A 21,432-nucleotide genomic window follows, 5' to 3' on the forward strand; every position below is an offset into this window, starting at 1 on the left:
ATTATCACCTTCAGACAGTAGCGATAGAAACAGACAAGTTATGTTCAGTATGTCTCATGTGGGCCGCAGAAATAGCGCCGTGTCATACAAGCTCAAGATCTGAGGATATGCTTGTGAGACTCAAGTCGAGATACCGGCTTGCAAATGAGCAAAAGAACAAAGACATTCCACAAAAGACGACTCCCTCGGGCCTATTGCGATCTGATGAAGTACCTGGAACACCTCCAGCCTAAACAGACACAACAGGTGCATTGAAAGAACATTCATTAATTATCTAATTAAAGTAGAAACCACATACGCTACCAAAACATTAGGCACAGTCTACCCAGAAGCTGTTCTGAAAAGAATATTTTGAATGACAGTCCGTAAGGTATCAACTTGCTAATGTACAATTATTGTGCACCATTACCTTTGTGATGACAGAATATGACATGGGACCAGGTGCTCCTAATGATGTGCGCTGTCATTGCAGCGATATCGAACCCGCTCATTAGTGTGTCGCGATCACATGACCTAAAAGGCAACGTCTCTGTGAGGTCACCGTGCTCCGACATGGATCTCAGCACAAAAGCCACACAGCATCCCTGCGATCACAACTTGACTCCTCCTTTTTTCCAGCTCCGTGCCTGCTGACCAAGCACAAATCGGCGCTATACGATATCACAGGTCAGGGCGGTTTAGGGAGATGCATCTTCGGAACGGACCCCCGGGACCGGTACAAACTCCGTTTCCATACGAGTTGGGAAATTGTGTTAGATGCAAATATAAACGGAATACAAGGATTTGCAAATCCTTTTCAACCCATATTCAGTTGAATATGCTACAAAGACAACATATTTGATGTTCAAACTGATAAACATTTTTTTTTTTTTTGCAAATAATCATTAACTTTAGAAATTGATGCCAGCAAAACGTGACAAAGAAGTTGGGAAAGGTGGCAATAAATACTGATAAAGTTGAGGAATGCTCATCAAACACTTCACTTATTTGGAACATCCCACAGGTGTGCAGACTAATTGGGAACAGGTGGGTGCCATGATTGGGTATAAAAACAGCTTCCCAAAAAATGCTCAGTCTTTCACAAGAAAGGATGGGGCGAGGTACACCCCTTTGTCCACAACTGCGTGAGCAAATAGTCAAACATTTCAAGACCAACGTTTCTCAAAGTGCAATTGCAAGAAATTTAGGGATTTCAACATCTACGCTCCATAATATCATCAAAAGGTTCAGAGAATCTGGAGAAATCACTCCACGTAAGCGGCATGGCCGGAAACCAACATTGAATGATCGTGACCTTCGATCCCTCAGACAGCACTGTATCAAAAACCGACATCAATCTCTAAAGGATATCACCACATGGGCTCAGGAACACTTCAGAAAACCACTGTCACTAAATACAGTTGGTCGCTACATCTGTCAGTGCAAGTTAAAGCTCTACTATGCGAAGCGAAAGCCATTTATCAACAACATCCAAAAACGCCGCCGGCTTCTCTGGGCCCGAGATCATCTAAGATGGACTGATGCAAAGTGGAAAAGTGTTCTGTGGTCTGATGAGTCCACATTTCAAATTGTTTTTGGAAAATTCGACATCATGTCATCCGGAACAAAGGGGAACCAAACCATCCAGACTGTTATGGGGCGGTATAGCTCGATTGGTAGAGTGGCCGTGCCAGCAACTTGAGGGTTGCAGGTTCGATGCCCGCTTCCGCCATCTTAGTCACTGGCGTTGTGTCCTTGGGCAAGACACTTTACCCACCTGCTCCCAGTGCCACCCACACTGGTTTAAATGTAAAAAATAGATATTGGGTTTCACTATGTAAAGCGCTGAGTCCCTAGAGAAAAAGCGCTATATAAATATAATTCACTTCACTTCACTTATCGACGCAAAGTTCAAAAGCCAGCATCTGTGATGGTATGGATGTGCACTCGTGCCCAAATCATGGTTAACTTACACATCTGTGAAGGCACCATTAATGCTGAAAGGTACATACAGGTTTTGGAACAACATATGCCGCCGTCTTTTTCATGGACGCCCCTGCTTATTTCCGCAAGACAATGCCAAGCCATGTTCAGCACGTGTTACAATAGCGTGACGTCGTGAAAATAAGAGTGCAGGTACTTTCCTGGCTTGCCTGCAGTCCAGACCTGTCTCCCATGGAAAATGTGTGGCGCATTATGAAGCGTAAAATACGACAGCGGAGACCCCGGACTGTTGAACGCCTGAAGCTCTAAATAATGGGTTGTACTTGTATAGCGCTTTTCTACCTTCAAGGTACTCAAAGCGCTTTGACACTACTTCTACATTTACCCATTCACACACACATTCACACACTGATGGAGGGAGCTGCCATGCAAGGCGCTCACCAGCACCCATCAGGAGCAAGGGTGAAGTGTCTTGCTCAAGGACACAATGGACGTGACGAGGTTGGTACTAGGTGGGGATTGAACCAGGGATCCTCGGGTTGCGCACGACCACTGCGCCACACAGAATGGGAATGAATTCCACTTTCAAAGCTTCAACAATTAGTTCCCTCAGTTCCCAAACGTTTATTGAGTGTTGTTAAAAGAAAAGGTGATGTAACACAGTGGTGAACATGCCCTTTCCCAACTACTTTGGTTGCAGCCATGAAATTCTAAGTTATTTATTATTTGCAAAAAAAAATAAAGTTTATGAGTTTGAACATTAAATATCTTGTTTTTGTAATGCATTCAATTGAATATGGGTTGAAAATGTTTCCAAATCATTGTATTTCGTTTATATTTACATCTAACACAATTTTCCAACTCATATGGATACAGGGTTTGTACATGGCTTCAAATGATAAGTCTGCAGGTGTTTTCTCTAAATATACATTTAATGATTAAAGGACGTGGTTACACATGGAATAAAGAGAGGTATATTTGTCAGGGATCATTACCATGCAATCTCAATGTGATCATTTATATTTTACGCACATCTGATGGCGTTGCACCACAGAGAGAAACAATGATTGGCTTTCATACGTGTAACGAATAACACTGACCTCATCGATATGTATCAAATATATACAGAAACTCAAAGAGGTGAGGGTGTGTGTGACAGCAAAAGAGTGAATTGTATCACTTTTCTGACCTACTGATGACGCTGCATGTAAACATGACTCCTGTTTGACACGGACGCTTTCCTCCGAAAGACTCTTTCCTCCGTAACGTCCCTCACCGGACTCTTCATCTAATGTGTTGTAATGACTGGGAAAATGAACAAAAAAGACTCGACAGTCCTGTGGTCTCTTCATGGACACATGCCAGCGGTCTGACTCTGCCCCGCCCCGGTTGAGGCGTCGCCTACTGGGTGCGGAGCTGGTAATCTGCAGAGGAAATGGACAGGACTTAATTAAATATGGTGATGAATAAAACAAGAGGATTGTGGAGAAATCAAGTGGCTGCTTCTTTCCACCCGGCAGGAGGACTGGAATACAAAGGAAATGAGGAGGATGTTGGCCAATTAGAGGCTGCATCAACCAAAAGACCACGCAAGTGCAACCTTTCCACATTATTAGCAAGGAGTTAAAAAAAAAAAAAAAAAAAAAAAAAAATCACTTTCACATATTTTACCGGACATTGCCTCATGTGTTATTTTTTTTTCTTCTTCTTTTGAATAGAAAAAGCGCATCAGTTCCCACCACATTGCAGGCCATTGCCTAACTCTTGCCTAATGCCAGCACAAAAGCACGGTGAGTGAGTGTGTGTGTGCAATGACCTCCATTCTGAGTGATGTAGCGCACCCACGGCAGGGCCTGGTAGCCGCTCTTCTCGATGATCTTCAGGTAGCGCACCTACGGACAAATACACCGTTACCAACACAACGTTCAAAGTTCATGCAAATACCGTATTTTTCGGATTATAAGTCGCAGTTTTTTCCATAGTTTGGCCGGAGGTGTGACTTATACAAACCCCGTTTCCATATGAGTCGGAAAATTGTGTTAGATGTAAATATAAATAGAATACAAAGATTTGCAAATCATTTTCAACCCATATTCAGTTGAATATGCTACAAAGACAACATATTTGATGTTCAAACTAATATTTTTTTTTTTTTTTTTTCCAACTAATCATTAACTTTAGAATTTGATGCCAGCAACACGTGACAAAGAAGTTGGGAAAGGTGGCAATAAACACTGATAAAGTTGAGAAATGCTCATCAAACACTTATTTGGAACATCCCACAGGTGTGCAAGCTAATTGGGAACAGGTGGGTGCAATGATTGGGTTTAAAAGCAGCTTCCATGGAATGCTAAGTAATTCACAAACAAGGATGGGCCGAGGGTCACCAATTAGTAAGCAAATTGTTGAATAGTTTTAGAACAACATTCCTCAACAAACTATTGCAAGGAAATTTAGGGATTTCAACATCTACGGTCCAAAATATCATCAAAAGGTTCAGAGAATCTGGAAAAATCACTGCACGTAAGCGATGATATTACGGACCTTTGATCTCTCAGGCGGTACTGCATCAAAAACCGACACCAGTGTGTAAAGGATATCACCACATTGGCTCAGGAACACTTCATAAAACCACTGTCAGTAACTACAGTTGGTCGCTACATCTGTAAGTGCGAGTTAAAAACTCTACCATGCAAAGCCAAACTCATTTACCAACAACACCCTGAAACGCCGCCGGCTTTGCTGGGCTCGAGCTCATCTAAGATGAACTGATGCAAAGTGGAAAAGTGTTCTGTGGTCTGACGAGTCCACATTTCAAATTATATTTGGAAACTGTGGACGTGTTGTCCTTCGGATTCTTATAGGCGCAAAGTTCAAAAGCCAGCATCTGTGATGGTATGGGGGCGTATTAGTGCCCAAGGCATGGGTAACTTACACATCTGTGAAGGCACCATTAATGCTGAAAGGTACATACAGGTTGTGGAGCAACAGATGTTACCATCCAAGCAATGTTATCATGAACCCTCCTGCTTATTTCAGCAAGACAATGCCAAGCCACGTGTTACAACAGCGTGGCTTCGTAGTAAAAGAGTGCCGGTACTTTCCTGGCCCGCCTGCAGTTCAGACCTGTCTCCCATGGAAAATGTGTGGCGCATTATGAAGCGTAAAATACGACAGCGGAGACCCCGGACTGTTGAACGACTGAAGCTCTACATAAAACAAGAATGGGAATGAATTCCACTTTCAAAGCTTCAACAATTAGTTTCCTCAGTTCCCAAACGTTTATTGAGTGCTGTTAAAAGAAAAGGTGATTTAACACAGTGGTGAACATGCCCTTTCCCAACTACTTTGGCACGTGTTGCAGCCATGAAATTCTAAGTTAATTATTATTTGCAGAAAAAAAGAAAGTTTAGGAGTTTGAACATCAAATATCATGTCTTTGTAGTGCATTCAACTGAATATGGGTTGAAAAAGATTTGCAAATCATTGTATTCTGTTTATATTTACATCCAACCCAATTTCCCAACTCATATGGAAACAGGGTTTGTACTCCGGAGCGACTTGTGTGTGAAATTATTAACACATTACCGTAAAATATTAAATAATATTATTTATCTAATTTGCGGAATAGACGAAGAAAATGTCAGCAACGGTCACATACACGTCAACCAATAAGAATTTGGCGGGGGAGGGTCATGGCAAGAGTGCATTGTTGGTCATGGGATGCTAACTGCTCAATGCTATATGTTACTGCCGTAGCTATTAAAGTGGATCATTTCAACGTTGGCGGTAACTTATAAAAACTGAGAAGGGCTGAACAAAAATGGCAACAAAAAGGAAATCATGTACTGCAGATTACAAGCTGGATGTAGTGATTTATGCAGCAGAAAACGAAAAGAGGACGGCAGAGTTGTTTAGAAGCGACATCGAGGAAGAAGATTTCATGGGATTTATGGATTAGGAGTGACAGATTGTTTGGTAAAGGTATAGCATGTTCTATATGTTATAGTTATTTGAATGACTCTTACCATAATATGTTATGTTAACATAGCAGGCACCTTCTCAGTTGGTTATTTATGCCTCATATAACGTACACTTATTCAGCCTGTTGTTCACTATTCTTTATTTATTTTAAATTGCCTTTCAAATGTATATTCTTGGTGTTGGATTTTATCAAATAAATGCGACGTAAATATATTTTTTTCCTTCTTTACTATGCATTTTCGGCCGGTGCGACGTATACTCCGAAGCGACTTATACTCCGAAAAATACGGTACTAAATAAAAAACAAAACTTTTAATCATTTTAAATCCTACCACACCAAATGTGAAGTCCTGTAAATAATCTACGACACGGGATCTTTCTGTGTGGAGTTTGCATGTTCTCCCCGTGAATGCGTGGGTTCCCTCCGGGTACTCCGGCTTCCTCCCACCTCCAAAGACATGCACCTGGGGATAGGTTAGTTGGCCACACTAAATTGACCCTAGTGTGTGAATGTGAGTGTGAATGTTGTCTGTCTATTTGTGTTGGCCCTGCGATGAGGTGGCGACTTGTCCAGGGTGTACCCCGCCTTCCGCCCGATTGTAGCTGAGATAGGCGCCAGCACCCCCCGCGACCCCAAAAGGGAATAAGCGGTAGGAAATGGATGGATGGATAAAAATACATAAATAATAATCGTGATAACTAAGTAACTAATAACAATGATAACTGAAGGCTGTCTTTACATTAACTAACTACGCTTTGCATTTGGTATTAGTGACACAAATACTAACTTGTGACTGAGGTGCTGTCCACACAGAAACATTTAAGTTTTGTTTTGCTGCCAGGTAGAAAAAAAATAAACGCGTCCACATTGTGTTGTATCAACGACGTGAGGAAGAATTAGCATGCTAACGTGATGAATACCAGCTAGATAAAATGACGCAAAGAATAGAAGCTCAGGCATGTTATGTTTTACTTTAACGCCAAAATTACAATTACGGCAGCAAATTAATCAAACCTCATTAAATACACACTTTACAACTCCAAAACACTTTGGGTAATTTGTGATCACGTTTTATTGATTTATTAAGCATCTTTTTTAATTGATTATTTATATTTAGGTCTTTTAAACCACTGATTGCATTTATTTGCATGTTTTTTAAAGAACAGTTGTAATTTGAGTTGCAGGTTTTGCAACAGTAAACTGCATTAAGAACTGCAATTAATTTATGTGTTTAGAAATAATTTAGTTATTGATTTGTATACTTTAAATACACACAGTATGCTCCACTTTTCATTTTCACTATCCAAATATTTTATATATACATATGCATATTGTTTGAAAGTTACTCTTATTTTTTTATTTCAAAAGTAACACATTTTAAGAGCTGTAATTAAAATACTGTAGCATAAAACCACAGATCTTTTTGCCAAATGTTATCATACCATGGCCCATGCCTTCACAGGTGACAGCACTGGTTGCTAAGTGGTCAATATTTGACACTAGAAAGGACAAAAACAAACACACATGCTAATATTTGTTCCAGTGCCTTAGCTCTTGAGCAAGGGTCTACAACCTGTCTCTTCAGTGCCTCCTTAGAGCTTTTCAAAAATGTATGAAAATAGAAAAAGTTGTTTCTTTAGGAGGACAATCCCACTATTTATATTAAACATGCTTTTCTGATGACAGTATTTGGCGAGTGCCATTTTGTCCTACTAATTTTGGCAGTTGAGGCGGGGGGTGTATATTGTAGCGTCTCGGAAGAGTTAGTGCTGCAAAGGGTTCTGGGTATTTGTTCTGTTGTGTTACGGTGTAGATGTTCTCCTGAAATGTGTTTGTCATTCTTGTTTGGTGTGGGTTCACAGTGTGGCGCATATTTGTAACAGTGTTAAAGTTGTTTATACGGCCACCCTCAGTGTGACCTGTATGGCTGTTGACCAAGTATGCCTTGCATCCACATGTCTGTGAAAAGCCGTAGATATTATATGATTGGGCCGGCATGCAAAGGCTGTGCTTTTAAGGTTTATTGGCACTCTGTACTTCTCCCTACATCCGTGTACCATTCCGTACAATGGCGTTTTAAAAAGTCATGAATTTTATTTTTTGAAACAGATATAAATAATTTCTGATATTAAATTGTAAAGCATTTATCGGCCGATAATATCGGCAGTCCGATATTATCAGACATCTATGAGGTAAATATTAATATTTATTATCAATAGTGTTAATTCTATCGGTATTTTTATGGTTCCATTTGTAGAGCAATAATGTTTATTGTCATTTCGGTGTTATTACTATCTACTTCACTAACTGCTTCTTTGCTATCATTTTTGGTATCAAATTTGTACATATCGTATTCACTGATTTTTGTTGTTGTTGTCTCTCTGTCTTGTCCCTGCATTTCCCCCCTTTGTCTTCCTTTTTTTCTTCTTTGCATCCACTCCTGCTACGGACAGGCTGCGCCAAACCGAAATACATCCATTTAATAAAGTCAAATACAAATAAGTAGGGGTGTAACGGTACACAAAAATTTCGGTTCGGTACGTACCTCGGTTTAGAGGTCACGGTTTGGTTCATTTTCGGTACAGTAAGAAAACAACAAAATATACATTTTTTGGTTATTTATTTACCAAATTTGTAAACAATGGCATAACATACATATACACACAGGGTCCAATGCCAAAGTTAATGTGGTCAACATATATATATAAATATATATATACATATTTATATATACATACATATATATATATATATACACACATAAATATATATATATATACATACATATATATATATTTATATATACATACATATATATATATATATATACATACATATATACATACATATATATATATATACATATATACATATATACATACATATATATATATATATATATATACATATATACATACATACACATATACATACATATATATATATATATAAACTAAATAAGATAAGGCTCAGAATGGTTTCTTAACAAAACCTTTCTACATATAAAGTGCTTTTTCTGATTGATTGAGATGTTTATTAATCGATTGCAAAGTACAGTACATATTCCGTACAATTGACCACTAAATGGTAACACCCCAATAAGTTTTTCAACTTGTTTAAGTCGGGGTCCACGTAAAACAACATTAAACTGCCTCCAGTTGTTGCTCAGAAGAAATAAAATGACAAAACTTTTCTTCTATATATAAAAAGTGCAACATTAAACAGTTTCAAGTCAACTCAGCCTCAGATTAACTCCCCCCCCCAGCCTGGCTAACTTGGTAGTAAGAGGATAGATGGGCTTATTGTTCTTCCACCATAGAAGTGGGTCAAAATCTAGTTTTAATGCAATACAGCAACCCCCCCGCTTGACCTCGAACGGGACAAGCGGTAGAAAAAGGATGGATGGATGGTCTTAAATGTGCTGCTATAAAAACATTTGTTATTGCTTTAGCCCTGCCTGGCTGGCCGAGGAGAGGCTGCTTGAATGCGGTGTTTGCACCACGCTCCTGTTTCTCTTCCTTAAAGCGAGGTTGACTTGGCGGTGGTGCCGCTTCAAAAGAGTTAGCATGTAGAAGCATACCCTACTGCTGCTCAACTATGTCGGCAAACCTCCGTCCTGAATTGTTGTATTGCACCGCCAAGCCGAAGTGTTCCCAAAGGGGAGATGTTAACAAGGCAGGAAGGTCTTCCAGCTATGGCTTTTGCATATTGTCCTAGCCCGGTTGCTGCTAGCCTGCCGTGTGTTGTGCCTCGCTCTGCATTGTTTACACAACGTGCGGTGCCCTACATAATATATACATGTGGAAACTCGTTCGTTCACCTCCGAACCGAACCGAAACCCCCGTACCGAAACGGTTCAATAAAATATACGTACTGTTACACCCCTACAAATAAGGCAACAAGAGAAGTATCCTGGTCTTCTCTTAGTAAAGTAAATCTGTACAGAAGATATGGGCGTCCACATCAACTATATGATTTGCCCAAGTGGCTGGCAATCAAGTGTAAAATAGAATGAGAAGTTTCTAAAGTTCTGCAGGTATTCAAAATGCAGTACAATGTTTCTGCTGTCCAAACCAGCGATTTAGGGAAAAAAAAAAAAAGCCCTCGAGTCAAGAGGAGTTAATATTGCACCGGCCCGAGATACGAGCCGCACACTTGAGGAAGCAGCAGCATGACTCACAAGAAGGGGGGGTTGAGGCTGCAGAACGGTCGTTCAAGGGAAACGCACATTTCTTTGACAGGACTGTGTTTTTTACACGATTCAGCACAAACCCCCTATGGCTTTCACAAGGCCGTTAACCGAACAAGTGTTACCACATCGCTGGACTTCGAGTAAGGCCAAAAATAGCCATCACCAGAATTCTGTAGCGCTGGGATGACATGGTGGATTGTCACAACATGTATAGAAGGTTCCATGTGATGTGTCAAGGATGTAAACAGCACACTTGTGCATACTCCCAAATGAGGCCTAAAGTGCGCATTTGACCACCGTAAGGCTGACGTGACCCTTTTTCTGGGGGGGGTTTAAGCCACCATGTCTCAGTCACACTGGCTTCCAGATGACAGCGGAAAGGGAGAGCGCAGGAATTTTTGCTGGTGGATTGGCTCCGGTCCTCGGCTGTGGTCGCCTTGTATTTAACTTTATGCGCCCCAGCAAGATCAGAGAATGCCTTGGGCTTGAGACTCGGGGGCTGGCACAGTAAAACCGTGTCCACGCTGTCAACAAAAAGACCATCAATCATCTGCTGGATAGCATTCTAGTGTTTTGGAATGGCGGATGTTTGTTTGTGAACATCAGGTTATACTTGCCTTGTCACCTTAGCAAGTGTCAATTAGCACACGCCATAAGTGTGGTCCTGCGTCAATTATCCGTGCACTTCAGTACGTTGTGCTCACTTCTAATGTGTACTACCTCTGCAATTAGTTGCACAATTTAGAGCAGGGGTCACCAACCTTTTTGAAACCAAGAGCTACTTCTTGGGTACTGATTAATGCCAAGGGCTACCAGTTTGATACACACTTAAATAAATTGCCAGAAATAGACAATTTGCTCAATTTACCTTTAATAAATAAATCTACATATATAAAAAAATGGGTATTTCTGTCTGTCATTCCGTCGTACATTTTTTTTCCTTTTACGGAAGGTTTTTTGTAGAGAATAAATGATGAAAAAAACACTTAATTGAACGGTTTAAGTGAGGAGAAAACACGAAAAAAAAGAAAATTAAATTTTGAAACATAGTATATCTTCAATTTCGACTCTTAAAAATTCAAAATTCAACCGAAAAAAATGAAGAGATAAACTAGCTAATTCGAATCTTTTTGAAAAAAATTAAAAAAATAATTTATGGAACATCATTAGTAATTTTTCCTGATTAAGATTAATTTTACAATTTTGATGACATGTTTTAAATAAGTTAAAATCCAATCTGCACTTTGTTAGAATATATAACAAATTGGACCAAGCTATATTTCTAACAAAGACAAATCAATATTTCCTCTAGATTTTCCAGAACAAAATTTTTTAAAAGAAATTTAAAAGACTTTGAAATAAGATTTAAATTTGATTCTACAGATTTTCTAGATTTGCCAGAATAATTTTGGGGAATTTTAATCATAATAAGTTTGAAGAAATATTACACAAATATTCTTCGTCGAAAAAACAGAAGCTAAAATGAAGAATTAAATTAAAATGTATTTATTATTCTTTACAATAAAAAAAAATACTTGAACATTGATTTAAATTGTCAGGAAGGAAGAGGAAGGAATTTAAAATGTAAAAAGGTACAAGTGTTTAAAAATCCTAAAATCGTTTTTAAGGTTGTATTTTCTCTCTAAAATTGTCTTTCTGAAAGTTATAAGAAGCAAAGTAAAACATTTTATGACTGTATTTAAACATCTGAAGACCAAGTCTTTAAAATATTTTCTTGGATTTAAAAAATAATTTATGGAACATAATTAGTAATTTTTACTGATTAAGATTAATTTTACAATTTTGATGACATGTTTTAAATAGGTAAAAATCCAATCTGCACTTTGTTAGAATATATAACAAATTGGACCAAGCTATATTTCTATCAAAGACAAATCCTTATTTCCTCTAGATTTTCCAGAACAAAAACATTTAAAAGAAATTCAAAAGACTTTGAAATAAGATTTAAATTTGATTCTAAAGATTTTCTAGATTTGCCAGAATATTTTTGGGGAATTTTAATCATAATAAGTTTGAAGAAATATTACACAAATATTCTTCGTCGAAAAAACAGAAGCTAAAATGAAGAATTAAATTAAAATGTATTTATTATTCTTTACAATAAAAATAAAAAATACTCGAACATTGATTTAAATTGTCAGGAAGGAAGAGGAAGGAATTTAAAAGGTAAAAAGGTATATGTGTTTAAAAATCTTAAAATCGTTTTTAAGGTTGTATTTTCTCTCTAAAATTGTCTTTCTGAAAGTTATAAGAAGCAAAGTAAAACATTTTATGACTGTATTTAAACATCTGAAGACCAAGTCTTTAAAATATTTTCTTGTATTTAAAAAATAATTTATGGAACATCATTAGTAATTTTTACTGATTAAGATTAATTTTACAATTTTGATGACATGTTTTAAATAGGTAAAAATCCAATCTGCACTTTGTTAGAATATATAACAAATTGGACCAAGCTATATTTCTATCAAAGACAAATCCTTATTTCCTCTAGATTTTCCAGAACAAAAACATTTAAAAGAAATTCAAAAGACTTTGAAATAAGATTTAAATTTGATTCTACAGATTTTCTAGATTTGCCAGAATATTTTTGGGGAATTTTAATCATAATAAGTTTAAAGAAATATTACACAAATATTCTTCGTCGAAAAAACAAGCTGAAATGAAGAATTAAATTAAAATGTATTTATTATTCTTTACAATAAAAATAAAAAATACTCGAACATTGATTTAAATTGTCAGGAAGGAAGAGGAAGGAATTTAAAAGGTAAAAAGGTATATGTGTTTAAAAATCCTAAAATCGTTTTTAAGGTTGTATTTTCTCTCTAAAATTGTCTTTCTGAAAGTTATAAGAAGCAAAGTAAAACATTTTATGACTGTATTTAAACATGTGAAGACCAAGTCTTTAAAATATTTTCTTGGATTTAAAAAATAATTTATGGAACATCATTAGTAATTTTTCCTGATTAAGATTAATTTTACAATTTTGATGACATGTTTTAAATAGGTAAAAATCCAATCTGCACTTTCTTAGAATATATAACAAATTGGACCAAGCTATATTTCTAACAAAGACAAATCCTTATTTCCTCTAGATTTTCCAGAACAAAAACATTTAAAAGTAATTCAAAAGACTTTGAAATAAGACTTAAATTTAATTCTACAGATTTTCTAGATTTGCCAGAATATTTTTGGGGAATTTTAATCATAATAAGTTTAAAGAAATATTACACAAATATTCTTCGTCGAAAAAACAAGCTGAAATGAAGAATTAAATTAAAATGTATTTATTATTCTTTACAATAAAAAAGAAAATTACTTAAACATTGATTTAAATTGTCAGGAAGGAAGAGGAAGGAATTTAACATGTAAAAAGGTACATGTGTTTAAAAATCCTAAAATCGTTTTTAAGGTTGTATTTTCTCTCTAAAATTGTCTTTCTGAAAGTTATAAGAAGCAAAGTAAAACATTTTATGACTGTATTTAAACATGTGAAGACCAAGTCTTTAAAATATTTTCTTGGATTTAAAAAATAATTTATGGAACATCATTAGTATTTTTTACTGATTAAGATTAATTTTACAATTTTGATGACATGTTTTAAATAGGTAAAAATCCAATCTGCACTTTCTTAGAATATATAACAAATTGGACCAAGCTATATTTCTAACAAAGACAAATCCTTATTTCCTCTAGATTTTCCAGAACAAAAACATTTAAAAGTAATTCAAAAGACTTTGAAATAAGACTTAAATTTCATTCTACAGATTTTCTAGATTTGCCAGAATATTTTTGGGGAATTTTAATCATAATAAGTTTAAAGAAATATTACACAAATATTCTTCGTCGAAAAAACAAGCTGAAATGAAGAATTAAATTAAAATGTATTTATTATTCTTTACAATAAAAAAGAAAATTACTTAAACATTGATTTAAATTGTCAGGAAGGAAGAGGAAGGAATTTAAAAGGTAAAAAGGTACATGTGTTTAAAAATCCTAAAATCGTTTTTAAGGTTGTATTTTCTCTCTAAAATTGTCTTTCTGAAAGTTATAAGAAGCAAAGTAAAACATTTTATGACTCTATTTAAACAAGTGAAGACCACATCTTTAAAATATTTTCTTGGATTTTCAAATTCTACGAGTTTTGTCTCTCTTAGAATTAAAAATGTCGAGCAAAGCGAGACCAGCTTGCTAGTAGATAAATACAATTTAAAAAATAGAGGCAGCTCACTGGTAAGTGCTGCTATTTGAGCTATTTTTAGAACAGGCCAGCGGGCGACTCATCTGGGCCTGACGGGCTACCTGGTGCCCGCGGGCACTGCGTTGGTGACCCCTGATTTAGAGGAACTTTCCCATGCCCTGATAGTTACACGACTTAATTAAACTCCACTGCCTCTCCTCATGCGTTGGACAGTAACATGGGTGGCCGACTGCACCCAGGTGAGATAAACGCTGACAAATGTCGGAATTAAGTCACCTCATGGCACTAAAAAGCCCTGAAAATATGACCGCTGGCGGTCTGCTGTGACAGATTTGTGTTCATTCCCGCATATTGGCGTCTCTCTGCTAGTTGACGTCTTCATCCGCGCTCGCTTTTGAGCACCAGCCGGTGAGTCAGTGCAAAAGCCAAAGTGAGCGAGGCGGAGAGGGTCAAGAAAAGGGCAGAATGAAGCGGCTTCCAAACTGCTTAAATGAGCTTGGATGCGAGCGTGTCGTTTCCAAGTGGGATGGACGACATCCATGCCAACCTAATCATGTTTTGTTGGCGAATGTGGCAATGCTGATGAGGTTTCAGCGCTCTTAATGAAAGTCATTCAAAAGTCTCATTAAAAAGTAGCGTGACTATACTTTGACCCTTTGTTGCTCATGAACAGTAGCAATTATGAATGACTGAAGTTCAGAGGATGGTAATTGTACAGCGTAGATAACTATAACATGTGAGAGCACCTTGAACTCACCAGATAGTGAGTCAGACCCGGTGTATTCATAATAAAACATCAATTATTAATAGTTAAATGTCAAAGATCATTTATAAAACAGTCATGAAACTTCGCCTTCTGGAAAAATGCCATCAGTTTATTTGTGCAAGATGTAGGCGCAAAGAATGGGAATTCATTCCAAACCTCGATAATGCGCATATTGTTTAAAGGGGAACATTATCACCAAACCTATGCAAGCGTCAATATATACCTTGATGTTGCAGAAAAAAGACCATGTATTTTTTTTAACCGATTTCCGAACTCTAAATGGGTGAATTTTGGCAAATTAAACGCCTTTCTGTTTATCGGTCTTTTAGCGATGACGTCAGAACACCCGCCATTTTCATTTTCACATGACAAACACCGGGTCTCAGCTCTGTTATTTTCCGTTTTTTCGACTATTTTTTGGAACCTTGGAGACATCATGCCTCGTCGGCGTGTTGTCGGAGGGTGTAACAACACTAACAGGGAGGGATTCAAGTTGCACCACTGGCAAGAAATCTGCCGCCAGACCCCCAATGAATGTAAAAAGTGTCTTCACATTTTACCGGCCATGCTAAGACAGACATGGCACAGAGATGTATGGATAACCTGCAGATGCATTTGCAACTATAAAGTCAACGAAATCACAAAGGTGAGTTTTGTTGATGTTGTTGACTTATGTGCTAATCAGACATATTTGGTCACGGCATGACTGCCAGCTAATCGATGCTAACATGCTATGCCAATCGATGCTAACATGCTATTTACGCTAGCCGTATGTACATTTGAAACTAGATACCCACATTTAATGCAAAACAAAAACTTACCAATCGACGGATTTAAGTAGCTCCGGTGTCACAAGATGTGAAAGTCCTGATCGTTTAGTCCGCACATTTTACCGGCGATGCTAATAAGGCAGCCATGCTATGGGGCACTTCATTAGGTACACCCACGCTATGGCCAAATAGCGTCAATAGCTATTCGCTCAATAGCTTCAATTTCTTCTTCCATTTCGTTTTCGCTATCTGCCTCCATACTCCGACCATCTGTTTCAATACATGCGTAATCTGTTGAATCGCTTAAGCCGCGGAAATCCGAGTCTGAATCCGAGCTAATGTCGCTATATCTTGCTTTGGTAACCGCCATGTTGTTTGTATTGGCAGCCCTGTATGACGTCACAGGGAAATGGATAGTGGTTTCGAAGATAGCGAAAATAAGGCACTTTAAAGCTTTATTTAGGGATATTCCGGGACCGGTAAAATTTTGAAAAAAACTAAAAAAATACAACAAGCCACTGAAAACTGATTTTTATTGTTTTTAACCCTTTTGAAATTGTGATAATGTTCCCCTTTAACTCAGTAGACGAGCACCATGTAACCGAGCAGCTTCTCTAGTTGTAGATAAAATATGTTAGAGATGCAATTGTTTAAAGATTGTGATTAAAATTCACAGAAGTACGTAGGGATGGTTACCGATTTCTGTGCTTTTACAGCTACCGAGCAAATTCAGTCTGTTTTATCGGGTACCAAATCATGTAAAATGATTTGGTACCTGAGGGACGGGGAGGCGCAGTTGGGAGAGTGGGCCAGCCAGCAACCTGAGGGTTCCTGGTTCAATCTCCACCTTCTACCAACCTCGTCGTGTCTGTAGTGTCCTTGAGCAAGACACTTCACCCTTGCTCCTGATGGGTGGTGGTTAGGGCCTTGCATGGTAAGCTCCCGCCATCAGTGTGTGTGAATGGGTAAATGTGGAAAGAGTGTCAAAGCGCTTTGAGTGCTTTGAAAGTAGAAAAGCGCTATACAAGTATAACCCATTTACCATTTACTAGGGGTGTAATGGTACACAAAAATGTCGGTTCGGTACGTACCTCGGTTTAGACGTCACGGTTCGGTTCATTTTCGGTACAGTAAGAAAACAACAAAATATAATTTTTTATTTACCAAATTTGCAAAATCTTTCACCAAAAATATTTTTGTTAGTGGAATAGTTGATGTAAAGTAATCGGAAACTTGGATAGGTCAATAATTCATAATAACATTGATTTTGATTCAATATTATGTTTTGAGCAATGACAGTTTGAAAGAAAAAAAACAGCTTTCTTTTATTAGTCAACATTGCAACTTTTTCTAAATTATATTTAACCTTGAAGCTTTTTTATTTCACTTTTGTTATGTTTTTGTTTATTTTAATAGTATTTTTAGAATGTTCCGTGGGCCTTTGAAACATTAGCTGTGGGCCGCAAATGGCCTCCGGTGCACACTTTTGACACCCCTGCAGTAGATAATAAAAAATTAAATCTGATAAATCAATGGATAAAAAGCAGAGCCTGCAGACCCATGCGCGTTTATCATAACTCTCTCGCTCTCTGCCCCTCCCTCATGAATGCTGCGCGCACAATTTGTTTTGTTTTTAACCCCTTCTTAAACCTGAACGTATATTGTTATTACACGCAACCATAACTCAAAATGCCGGACATTTGAGGCATTTAAGAAACTCCACCCGGACAGCCCCGCAAAAGAGGACATGTCCGGTGAAAAGAGGACGTATGGTCAGTCTATCCTAGCCCGATCGCTGCTAGCACCGGACATGTCCTCTTTTGCTAGCAGAGTTTCTTAAATGCCTCAAATGTCCGGCTTTTTGAGTATTGTTTACGCTACTTAATACGTCCATGTGGAAACTCGTTCGGTACACCTCTGCACCGAACCGAAACCCCCGTACCGAAATGGTTCAATACAAATACATGTACTGTTACACCCCTACCATTTACCATTTAAAATCAAGTGGTACCATATTTCAATACCTTTATTGCTTGTGACTTCATGTCCAGTTGCAGACCCGCAACTAACTCAAGGACTAAGAGAGGACTCAGCTGGTCTGCCTCTATGTAATGTTACAATTTTCCATGCCAATAAAGCAAGGATGCCTGATAAAGCATGTTTAAAAGTAAGGTTCCACTTTTAAAAATTATAATTTACATTGCCAAATGTCATATACATGCTACTGATTAAAATTAGCGATTTTACGTGGCGATTTAAACACCTCCAAATTTGGCAATGAAAAATACAACCAAGATGCACGCTGCAATTTAACTGCTGGTGTTTAATAAGTACAATACTTAAAGTACAAACACTTTGTGGGACTCAACAAAAGACAACACTGTCACATTTAACTTAAAAGCAAATACTACTTTGTGACTACAGCAACACACCCAGGACAAACGGAAATGAATGCCTAGTCAGAAGTGTACAAAAACAAGAAAGAACAACTGATCGGCATAATTATAATGTGCATCTCATTTTTAAACATAAGTACCAAATATTTGAGCTCATTTCCAAATATAGAGGATTCTCCATGGGCTCCAATATACGCAAATGCCCCCAGGTCTACCAATGGTAAAGTGTCTTTACATCACATGAGCCTGCTCCGTGCACTCAATTGTTAAGAAAGTGAGAATTACAGCAGGGGAACTTCTGTTAAGGACATTGAAACTTCAGTTGTGGTGGCGAGAGTCACACACCCAAACTTGTTTACAAAGACAATTCAAAACGGTGTGGTAGCATTTTGGATTCAAGGCAGACGGAAACAAACACTTGCAGAGGTACATTCTAATGTGTGTCTTTGTGGCATCGCGAGGCAACACCACTAATCTATTCAACGCCATTTGCTGCACAGGTGCACAATGCACAAACTGAAATCTAAGTAAGATTAAATATCTCAAATTAGGGTGATATTTGCTTATTTTCTGTCTCATTAAGCAGATTTTATGTTAGTGTTTTACTTGTTTTCAGTGTTTTGGTCCTAAATGATCTCAGTAAGATATTACAGCTTGTTGCTGAGATTTTATGACCTATATTGAGTAAAACATGCTTGAAAGTATTTTTTTGCAAATGTCCAAAACACACCCAGCAATGGTGCACAGGAAGGCGTGGACGAAGAGGGGAAAAGGCAGCCAAAATGGTCAAAAGTCCCATTTTTGTCCAAAATACCTCCCTGGGTTCCAGTCCCACGAGTCCCGCCAAAGCGAAAAATGTCCAAAACGCACCCAGCAAAGTCCCACGGGAAGTGGGGGAGAAAAGTGACAAAAGTCGTCAAAAGTCCCCAAGAATTTTCAAAATACCTACCCAGGTTCAAGTCCCGCCGCGCAAATTCCTAGATGCCCAAAATGTCCATAAAACACCCAGCCCAGTCCCACTGGGTGGTGGGGGGGGTAAAAGTTGGAAAAGTCGGCAAAAGTCCCAAAAATGTTCTAAATACCGACCCGGGTTCGAGTCCCACATGGAGAGTGATTTTTTTAACATTTTACCGACTTTTCTCACTTTTATCCCCGCCTTCCTGTGGGACTTTGCTGGGCGCGTTTTGGACATTTTGGGCATCCTGGACTTGTGGGACTCGAACCTGGGTAGATATTATGAACATTTTTGGGACTTTTGCCGACTTTTCCAACTTTTTTCATATTAGCAAATGGACTTTTGCAGTTTTATTTTCAACGAAACAATAGAAAATGCATACTCATATAGTAGTACAGTTGTTATTAGTGAGAATATACTTATTTTAAGGTATTTTTGGGGTCGTTGAGGTTAGCTCATTTTAATTGTTTTGTAAAGTCTTGACAAGCCGAATTTTCTTGTTCTATTGCCAGATAATTTTGCTTTGTTCGAATAAAATACCCCTAATTTTTGTATTTGTTTTTCTTGTTTTTGAACACTGACTTTTTGCAGTGCAGTATAGTGAAATCCTACAAAGCAAAGGCAAGAAACAAAAACAGACATCGATATCTGCAAGCGTAAGTCGGACACGTTTCCAGTGAGGGTTGGACTCCGCCAAGGCTGCCCTTTGTCACCGATTCTGTTCATAACTTTTATGGACAGAATTTCTAGGCGCAGTCAAGGAATTGAGGGGTTCCGGTTTGGTCGCCGCGGGATTAGGTCTCTGCTTTTTGCAGACGATGTGGTCCTGTTGGCTTCACCTGGCCGGGATCTTCAGCTCTCACTGGATCGGTTCGCAGCAGAGTGTGAAGCGGCCGGAATAAGAATCAGCACCTCCAAATCCGAGTCCATGGTTCTCTCCCGGAAAAGGGTGGAGTGCCATCTCCGGGTTGGGGAGGAGACCCTGCCCCAAGTGGAGGAGTTCAAGTACCTAGGAGTCTTGTTCACGAGTGGGGGAAGAGTGGATCGTGAGATCGACAGGCGGATCGGTGCGGCGTCTTCAGTAATGCGGACGTTGTACCGATCCGTTGTGGTGAAGAAGGAGCTGAGCCGGAAGGCAAAGCTCTCAATTTACCGGTCGATCTACGTTCCCATCCTCACCTATGGTCATGAGCTTTGGGTCATGACCGAAAGGATAAGATCACGCGTACAAGCGGCCGAAATGAGTTTCCTCCGCCGTGTGGCGGGGCTCTCCCTTAGAGATAGGGTGAGAAGCTCTGCCATCTGGGAGGAACTCAAAGTAAAGCCGCTGCTCCTTCACATCGAAAGGAACCAGATGAGGTGGTTCGGGCATCTGGTCAGGATGCCGCCCGAACGCCTCCCGAGGGAGGTGTTTAGGGCACGTCCAACCGGTAGGAGGCCACGGGGAAGACCCAGGACACGTTGGGAAGACTATGTCTCCCGGCTGGCCTGGGAACGCCTCGGGATCCCCCGGGAAGAGCTAGACGAAGTGGCTGGGGAGAGGGAAGTCTGGGCTTCCCTGCTTAGGCTGCTGCCCCCGCGACCCAACCTCGGATAAGCGGAAGAAGATGGATGGATGGATGGATGGATATCTGCAAGCATTTACGATAACCACTCTAAATACACAATGTTCCTGCAGCTCGGTCTACTTTAGGGATGTAACGATAAAAAGTAAAAAGGATGAAAGCGGTAAAACTGTCGGTTAGCATTACCGTTTTGAATTAAAATGATCGAAAAAATCTGATTGGTAACTGCACTTTGACAAACTTATGAACTGACTGGCACCAGCTTAACGTATTTCCACATTAAGAAACGACATACCCCAATCTAAACTTCAAAAAACACATTGCTGTCTGAACAACTTAGATATTCAATTGTACACATCGAACCTACACGCTATGTTCTCTTAGAACAAAGTGAGCGTTCTATACCCAAAAGAATACGAGACGGAGGTGTATTTACAGTGCATTCAAGGACTGCTGTACAGAGAAAGATGCTGTTACACCCGCCAGGAATAATAAGTACTAATAGATTGTATTTGTTGCTCACTTCTCCTTTAAATAAATCTTAAAAAATAAGCGATAATCATGATAACTGTGATCATTTTGGTCACGATAACAGTGATATGAAATGTTCACATTTGTTACATGCCTACTACAGTATATTTGAATGACCATTTGAATG

The 21,432-nt window shown here is 38.6% G+C and overlaps 1 protein-coding gene across 1 annotated transcript in view; it reads right to left on the reverse strand.

Moving 5' to 3' along the window:
• Nucleotides 1-2,834: 2,834 nt before the first annotated feature.
• The window catches only part of ap1m1 (adaptor related protein complex 1 subunit mu 1), a 40,377-nt gene continuing 21,779 nt past the window's right edge, over nt 2,835-21,432 (reverse strand). The window contains exons 11-12 of the mRNA XM_061920849.1: nt 3,740-3,815; nt 2,835-3,347 (exon numbers count right to left, since the gene is read on the reverse strand). Coding sequence (XP_061776833.1) covers nt 3,325-3,347; nt 3,740-3,815 — 99 coding nt within the window. The 3' untranslated portion in view covers nt 2,835-3,324. The remainder of the gene's footprint in view (nt 3,348-3,739; nt 3,816-21,432) is intronic.

Source organism: Nerophis ophidion, linkage group LG14 (assembly GCF_033978795.1).
Source record: "Nerophis ophidion isolate RoL-2023_Sa linkage group LG14, RoL_Noph_v1.0, whole genome shotgun sequence".
Classification (NCBI taxonomy): Eukaryota; Metazoa; Chordata; class Actinopteri; order Syngnathiformes; family Syngnathidae; genus Nerophis; species Nerophis ophidion.